Source organism: Xyrauchen texanus, chromosome 35, assembly GCF_025860055.1.
Source record: "Xyrauchen texanus isolate HMW12.3.18 chromosome 35, RBS_HiC_50CHRs, whole genome shotgun sequence".
Taxonomy (NCBI): Eukaryota; Metazoa; Chordata; class Actinopteri; order Cypriniformes; family Catostomidae; genus Xyrauchen; species Xyrauchen texanus.
The window spans coordinates 2,955,267-2,964,278 of record NC_068310.1 but is presented as its reverse complement, the minus strand read 5'-3'; the positions used below and the strand labels follow the sequence as shown (position 1 = coordinate 2,964,278).

Genomic DNA, 9,012 nt, shown 5'->3' with positions numbered 1-9,012 from the left:
GTGTAGTAGCGGAGCGAAATGGACGACGAAAAACTCATCAATGAAGTAGGGAAATACCCTGAAATATTTGCAATAAACCACAGATTTTTCAAAGACAACATAAGGAACTCAGCAGCGTGGAGGAAGATCGCAGATGTCATTGGATTTTCAGGTAAGATTCTCTAATTATGTTAACTTACGACCTGAGGTAAAATTTTCTGTGACTGACGTTAGCAACGACTGTACTTAATTGCACAGTAAAACAACGTACAGGACAGACATTATCTTAATCTCATAATGTCCTTAAAAATAACAATATTTTTGATCACAAACTTACAATTATGATATTTCATTAAATAAATCTTCATGTTGAAATAAGACTCCAATAACATGCCACCAGTGAACCACAGGAATATTAATTGATGTTAACAATGAAACCAATAGCTTCAGCGAAAAATATGTAACATATTTGTTTTATTGAACAAACAAATCATATTAGTAGCTATAAGAAATGTTGAAATTGATTTGTAATAATACATAATAATGCTGATAATTAATTAGTGCAGTCTAATATTAATGCTAATCAAAGACTAAATTATTATGTAAGCAGGCATACATTAAGATATTAAATATTTACATTATTATGATATCAAGAAAGTGATCAATTCTACAATCAATTAAATAGAATAAATAAATAATTAAAATAAGACTATGGTGACCATTAAACCATTTCATTCTACCAAGATACATGTCCCTCAGAGTTGAAATAAGAGCAGAATTTGTCTCGAACTGTGTAGGCCTCCCTTGCACCACGAAGTCCACCAACAGTAGAAATGCTCTCGTCGATCCAGGAGTTGGGGCACTGGTATTCAGCCACCTCTCTACTTCCATTGGCTTGAGAAGAAAGTTGTGCAGGATGCAAGCTGACAAAATAAGGCTGTTTATTTTGTCAGGGTGTATGTTGATCCTGCTGTGCAGGATCCTCCAGCAAGATGACAAAATGCCGAAGGCATTTTCAACTACATTGCGCGCTCGAGACAATCTGTAGTTGAAGATGCGTTGTTGTGTAGATAAGTCCCTACCAGGGTAAGGCCGCATCAGGTAGGTTTTTAATGGGAATGCTGCATCCCCAACAATGGTGAATGGCATGTTCCCCAGATGCTCTACTCCTGGAAGGTGCTGATCATCTGGCATCTCCAGATTCTTTGCATCTAGAGCCTGCCCTATGGCTGAGCCAGCAAAGACACCCCCATCGCTTGACCGTCCATACTCTCCAATATGGACTAGGCGGAAATGATATTCGGCATCAACGACAGCCAATAATACTACAGAGAATGTATTTTTGTAATTAAAATAAAGGCTGCCTGAATGTGGTGGTGCAAAGAGGAGGATGTGCTTCCCATCTATTGCTCCTATGCAGTTAGGAAAATTCCACCTACATGAAAATCTTGAGGCAATATTCCTCCACTCCTGCTCAGTTGGTCTTGCTAGGTGTGTATCCATCATCCGCCTGTTAATAGCTGCACATGTGTCCTTGATGGATTTAGCCACTGTGCTCTCCCCATACGGTAGTTAAAGGCAATCGTTCTTACTGAATTTCCTGTGGCCAGATATCTGTAAAACATACACATATAAACATAAATTTCTCCCTCTTCACAGAAAATGAGTGCAGAATGAGATGGAAGTCCCTAAGAGACAACTACATCAAGTGGAAGAAAAGACAACAATTGCCAAGTGGCTCTGGAGCAGTGCGTCAACAGGAGTGGAAATATGCTGCTGCAATTTCCTTCCTAAATATCTTCCTACAAAATAGAAGGTACTATTTATAGTAATACACTGTGAAGTGTGAATTAAATTTATTAAAGTATGATTTGAATTAGACTTTTAACTGTAAAAAAAAAATGGTGCAAACTGTATGCTCTTGTTTGTCTCTCTTTCTTTTTCTCAGTACAGTCAGTAACGTTGACTTCGACAACTATGTGGATGGGTCGACCCATGAAGGTGATTTAGAAACACAAATGACTCAGCCCAGTACCAGAGACAACAGGGACCGAAAGTGAAGTTTCAGGATGGCCACAGAGACCCAAGAGAAAAAAAAGAGACCCAAAAAGTCCAAACACACAAATTAATGAAAAGCTTATAGACTTTTTAGCAACACCAACAGTGCCACCAAAACAACATGACGAAACCGAACTTTTCCTTTTAAGTTTAGCACCTCAAATGAGGTCCTTGGGAAAAAGAGAACAAACACAGGCAAAAATAGAGATGCTACTGTCCTGGATGACTTGGATGTGCAGCGTAATCAGGCACATCATGGGCAAGGTGTGATTAGCTATCACACAGGACCACCACTGTTTGGTAGCTGGAATGCTCCAAATTAAAATATTGTGGCTCCTTCAGCTTTCTCAACATACGATATTCATAATAGGTAACATTTGTTTGTTTTGGGAATTGTTAACCTAATCCTGTTTTATGTTAGATTACATACAGGTATTGTTTTTTTATTACTGTAGAATGTGATGTTTGGGCCCACCCTTAATTAAATGTATGTGGAGGCTGGCTAGAGTGGTCAGCAATTATTATTATTCTTATTAAAATGATCTATGTGTACATTACTGTGTTATCTTGACATATGGCTCACATGGTAAAATCCATTAAATTAATGATTGTTTTGAAAATATTGTCTTCATTCTTCCAACAGCCTTACAAATGTAAACTGTAAATCAGATATAAATAGGTTATATAGAAAATTGCTTACCGCAATGTTACTGCAAGTTTTTCTTTTGGCCCAATAGGTGTCCGGTAATTTATAGACATCCCTGTGATGTCAGGTCCAATGACTGACAGCAGATCCTCCATCTGCTCTGCATTCATTCTGAAGTACTGCTGGTGCTTTTCTGGACTTAATTGCAGCTCCTGAACAAGGTGGTGGAAAGTGCCAAATTGTTGCCTTTTTTCATTTAGAGGGTGTACCCAAATACGATTGCCTTTTTTTTTTCAGTCTGTGATGTAAAAGTAGCAGTGCAGCAGTTTTTTTTTTTTTTTTTGTCAGTCAAAATTGTATCTGTTTGGGTATGGAGTAAGATTACTCTCAAAAAGATGTATGCACAACTTTAAGCATTCGTATTCGTATTTGTAAACATTTGTGCGTAAATTAACTAAGGCATGCAAAATTACATTTTCATACACCTGAGTCAATAAAATCACATTTGTGTTTTTATGTGAGTGTGACTCTAGAAGCTATGACTGTAAACATTCATGAGTACAACTCTGATTTCTACGACTACGAATTCTTCACTATGAACACAAATTCAAGTTTGTGGGTACGAGTAAAGAACAGTTGTAAATGACGTCACTGCCTTCATAGGGCAGGTAATCGAACCTCGATTCCCATCTAACGCGCATGTGTCAAAGGCGAAAGATGGCTAACAACAGACCTGAGGCTGCTAGCCTAGGCTCAGCATCACAGGTAAAGTAAATAACGTGTTTATTCAAAAATTTTTATACCATTTTACTATTATGATAGCACTTTATAATGATGTACATTTCTGCAACTCAAAGACGTTATTGCTTTAGCTTGCAAACGATATTTACTCGCTGGTAACTAGTGCTAGACGACGTTAGCGTTGATTAAGTGCTCTGTGTGAAAGTAACGTTATAGTTAGTGATGTTAGAACTTGACCTGTTTCGCCGATTGACACTGAACTGCAAGATATGCAATAACATTACCTGAAATAAACTTAACTGCTATCATATGTTTAGCAATGTCGACCAGAGCAGTAATGACAACTGAGCCAGACGAAGTAACGTTATTTGCTTTAGCTTGCAAAATAATGATAAAGTTAACTTAGCTACGCCTATTCGTTTGCAAACATACTTCAGTTGTAATGTTTTGAATGTCTATCTAGCCTAACGTTACATAATGTTGAATTGGTACGGCTAAGTTAACGGTACCGTGTATTGCATCTAATATGTATTTTGGCATTTACAGGGACCACTGGCTACTCAGTTACTGCAGCGTCTGGACTCAAGGATCACTGACACGTTAAGTCAACCATACTTTAATTTGGACTACTTCCAGTACGTTGTAAATCAGGAAGCCTTTATTCTGACATCGGCATCTACCATTTTAAACATCCCAGCTGAAATTGTGGAGTGTCTTTTATCCCTTCAAGGAATGATCCACGCAGCTCTTTCCCAAGAGAGTCCCTGTGTTTTTATTAGAGAAGGAGGACGCGGCCGACCAAAATTTTGTTTTTCTGGGGAGCTGCTGTCCCGGCTCATTGATATGCCCTTACCAGCGTCTTGTATCGCCCATCTGCTGGGTGTCAGCCAAAGTACAATTTTCCGGCTTATGCATGAACTCGGGTTGTCCACAAGACTTACATACAGCAGCTTATCTGACAGTGAACTGGATGATGCTATCCTCTCCATAAAAAACAGGATCCCAAACGCAGGATACAGAATGGTTAAAGGTTGTCTGCAAGCAAATGGACATAGAATTCAGTGGAATCGCATCAAGGAGTCGACGCTCCAGGAATTTTGGAAAGAATGACACAGCTGGGTTGCATCGTCAGGAGGACATACTTCGTACAGCGGCCTTTGTCATTAGTGCATGTGGACACAAACCATAAGCTCATAAGGTAAGATATTCATTTATTTATGTACTTTATTATGGGTGTTGAGTTAATGCAGCTCTTTTGACATCTCAATGTCATCTCATCCTATTGATTTCAAGGTACATCATCGTCATATTTGGAGCAATAGATGGTTACTCAAGAAAGGTGTATCACTTTTTGTTTACTACTTTTTTATAGTGCTTTATTCTTCCTGAATATGTTTGTGTTCATGTATTCACTGTTGATAGACTGCATATGGGTCCATGTGCACAGCAAGAGTCACGTTTAATGAGCACATTTTTGGTGCATTACATTTGGTAATATACTTTAACCTAAGTCATTGTTAGTGTGTGCAGTAGGCAATGTGAGTATATTTAAACGTTTGCAGATTCACTATATGAAACTCTTGTTTGTCTGTATAGATACTGTATCTGGAACCAGCAACAAATAACCACTCAAACACTGCCCTTTCATTTTTCCTCAAGGCAGTGGAAAACTTTGGCTGGCCTTCCAGGTAAATAGTGATATCTTGTGCTACTGTTTCTATGCTCTTGTTGATCATTTCAGTAATGTTCAATGGAATATTTTGTTGTGATAATTATAAATGAACATTTCCCCCATTAATTTTCAAGGGTCAGAGCCGATGAAAGCGTTGAAAATGTCGCAATTGCTGAAACCATGTTCAATGTTAAAGGCACCGGAAGAGGGAGCTTCATCGCTGGGCGAAGCGTACACAACCAAAATAATAAAAATAATAATTTACATAATCTACAGTATATTCATTGTGAGAATGTTAAATCATTGTTGGAAAGTATTTTAAGTAAGACTACATGAATGATTACTTTTTAGTTGAGTAAGGCCTGTTATTTCTTATTTAGAATTGAGCGCCTATGGCGAGCTGTCTGGACCTGTGTCACTCATCTGTACTATGAAGTTCTTCACAGTCTAGAAGAAGATCACCTGTTGGATTTGTCAGATGCTGTCCATCTGTTTTGTGCCCATTATGTGTTCTTTCCGCATCTGGCAGAGGCCCTTCACACCTTCACAGAAGGCTGGGACAACCATCCCTTACGATCTGAAGGTGGACTCACCCCTAACCAACACTGGGTTATGGGTCACATGCAGAATCCTTGTGACGCAGATGAAGATTTGCAGGTTTGTTGAAGCTATCTCTCAAAGTACAGTTAAAATGTTTTCAACATGAAGGTGTGGATTAAGATTAATATAAAAAGCTGAAATTTAAAATTTTTGAATGGTGTCAATAACTCTATAAGAAAGTTATTGAATAATAATATAGACGTATGTAAGAGTAGTGTGTTGCTTGACTTAAGTAAGCACACAATAAGACAAAGTCAACTGAGCTTAATTTATGATAGATTTTTTGTCTTTATTTTCTTTAGTCACTGCACTAGACCTTTGTAGGTCAATGTGTGCTTGGCAGTGTTTTCAAATATTTCTAAAGATTGTTTCATACAAATTAACACTATTTTCAGAACATGGAGCTGTTTGGAACTGACTGGGAGATGTTTGAAGGTGTGCCTGAAGAACCTTATGGAGTTGACGTCCCAGAAATTGAGTGCCCGCTGACTCCAGCTAGTATGGAAACTGTACAGTCCATGATTGATCCATCTGCATCGTCAGAATCATTTGGCAGAGACATTTATATATCAATGGTTCAGTGCATTGAAAGTCTATGTGTGACACAAAGAAACATCTAAGATATAATCAGTCCTTGCAAAAGATTTAATGGAATGAAGTTGAAGGTTACAATGTCATCAATCAGGTCGCTGATGTTGTCATCACTGGCGCTGTTTATCTGAAAGTCGATTGGTGTTAAGTAAAAGTTGTTCTCATTGCATCATTGTGCTCTACTGTCAAACAAACAAGTCATTAGATTTGTGCAATCATGTCACAATAAAGTTAATACTATTATTGACCTTGATAAAATTGGACTTACCTTTACAATTAGCTGTGACAGTTCTAAATCTGTGACATCACTGGCAGACACTTGAATACTGTCAGAGTCACCAGAGCAGAGATATCTGAAGCACCACTCATGCAGGAAGTTAGGGCAAGGTCCACCTTGTGCCAGACTAGCTGCCATGACTTCTCCTGCAGTCCTAATAAACAAAAGAATTAAACAATTGAAACACAGCATATAAACTAAAGTAGTACTGCAATTAATAAGATTAAAGACAACATGCAAAAATAACTTAATTACACACCTGAAGTAATTACAGTCCAAACTGTTAAGGCAGTAAACAGGATTCTTCCCTTTCCTATCTGGACCTTCAACAAGGAGTCTTTTTTCTATTTCTACCAGCATTTCTGGAAAACAACAAATACAAGAAATTCAAAAGGTCTCTTCAATGTTCATTTTTTCATCCAATCAGCATTTGAGCCCATTGCACCACCAGAGGCCCCCTATTGACATACGTGTCTGATTTAACAAATATGGACATACACCTGTACCTGTGAGGAATTCTTTGGTAAGGGCACCAGTATCAACGCCTGCCTCGGCAAAGAATGTGACCTTAAGTCTACATTTGGGTGAGGTCTTCTTCTGCCGTTGCCACTGTTGCATGGCTCTGTTGTAGAGATCAGTTCGTGACACACAGATGGAAAATGTGTTTGTCTCATCAACTTGACAACCGATCCAATTCAAGATGTCCTCAGAACTGGAAAATAAAAAAAATACAGACATTGAACAATTTGAATCACAACTAAATCTATGAGTGGTTTTAAGATTTCATAGGTGTTTGCTACTGTTTCTCAGGGTGGTCATTAGGCCTGGTACAATACTCGCACATCCTCCTATACTGTGACGTTCTCAGGAGTGAAGTGAGGTCTCAATGCAAGTCCAAACTGGCAAAATATCACAAACGTACCATGTTTCTGGATTACTAGATTTCTCTATGACCACACATAACATCACTTTTCAACAGGAAAAAGCTAGTTGATACTGCAGTATCTCTTTAAAGGTTTATTGTTCAGATAACATCATTCACCACCATAATTCACTAATATACAATTTTACCTTTGAAAGGTACTGATTGGATGACTTGACTCATGGTCATCATCATCTGAAGTTCTGCACACAAAGAAAGCAGATTGTCCTGAATTAACAATAAACGATTACATTTAAAAACAATTGGCAGGAAATCTCCTTACATCTAATTTATTGTCAAATCAACATGGTATACATAAAGTAGCACTGAAACCAACATTACCGTAATCCGCAACTGGCTGCATGGATCTCAATGATGTCAGGATGAAATGTATTTGTGCACACAGGACACTCAGCTGTCTAACAAATGAATTTACAATGCATGTGAATAAAGTGTCACACTACTCCTGAAATATAAGAAAACATATCTAAGCTAAAGAAACTTAAACAACACTTGTAGAGCCTAATTTATAGAACCAGCAAAGTGACATGTATAACACCATGACCTGCAATTGGTGCAAAGAAAATACCTTGGTAAAGACCAATCACAAGTTACAATGCTGTTTTTGCATATATTTGCGAGTGCTAATAAATGGCATTTGTAAATTAGGCTCTTAACTTAAAAATAACAGCAAAATGTATCTTACCTTGTCTGTCTGGTAGGAAAGTGCAGCTGAGAATACATCATCTTCTTCCTTGCAGCTTTCCTGGGAATGAAAAACAATAACAACACTTTTCAGCGCAGTACACAATAAAAACATGTAATTTTTCAATCTAATAAATCCTGAAATAATGCCTAAAAGACCAAGCATACTTCTTCAGCAGAATCACACAAATCTACAAGTTCTTTCTTGCATTCCTTTATGTGTCCTGGAAGAATCTGAAGTGGAACCATGTTCTTGCAGGTTGTACATTGGGCTTTGGGCATCTTCTCAAATTCCTTTGCTTCTGGTGGTAAAGGAATTGTATCCAGTTCTTCTTGTAAAGGAGCAATGTACATTGTGTATTTTCCATTCCCATTCACTGCTTGTAGCTGCTGGCCGGTGTATCCATTTAAATCTGGAGGGATAACAGCCAATCTCCGCTGCCCACCCCCAGCCAATCTGGATATACAAAAATTACTCATCTAGGGAGTACATTGAAACACAATTTGAAACCATGGACATTAATACAGTGTATATGCCTACATACCTGTGGACTTGTGCAGCAACCAGCCACCACAGATACTTGCCAGTCTTGGATATGTGCTCAAAAGCAAATCTGAAAACTAAAATGATAGAAACCTGATTAAAACTGTATCAAAATGATTTATATTTTGTCATACTAATATTTATTACATCAAGAATTAATATGAATTTTAAGATGGGTGTTTTTAATCTTTAGATATTACTTTAGGCAAGGCAGTTAATTAATGATTACATACCTCTGAATGTGTGATGTTTTCATTAAGGGCTAAAGAACGTTTTC

At 37.8% G+C, this 9,012-nt stretch overlaps 1 protein-coding gene and 1 long non-coding RNA gene across 2 annotated transcripts; one reads left to right on the top strand and one right to left on the bottom strand.

Annotated features, from left to right (window-relative positions):
- Positions 1–4,522: 4,522 nt before the first annotated feature.
- Positions 4,523–5,340, top strand: LOC127628682 (uncharacterized). Its single transcript, XR_007968693.1, has 3 exons — positions 4,523–4,622; positions 4,718–5,112; positions 5,231–5,340. It is a non-coding gene; the product is annotated as an uncharacterized LOC127628682 (long non-coding RNA).
- Positions 5,341–6,012: 672 nt separating this feature from the next.
- LOC127628679 (G2/M phase-specific E3 ubiquitin-protein ligase-like) lies at positions 6,013–8,808 on the bottom strand. Its single transcript, XM_052105467.1, has 9 exons — positions 8,737–8,808; positions 8,360–8,648; positions 8,193–8,252; positions 7,829–7,905; positions 7,636–7,689; positions 7,071–7,276; positions 6,824–6,926; positions 6,556–6,718; positions 6,013–6,414 (listed from the first exon to the last, which is right to left on the bottom strand). Exons 2-9 carry the CDS (start codon positions 8,543–8,545, stop codon positions 6,313–6,315), a joined length of 951 nt encoding a protein of 316 aa, XP_051961427.1. The 5' UTR covers positions 8,546–8,648; positions 8,737–8,808; the 3' UTR covers positions 6,013–6,312.
- Between the last annotated feature and the right edge of the window lie 204 nt (positions 8,809–9,012).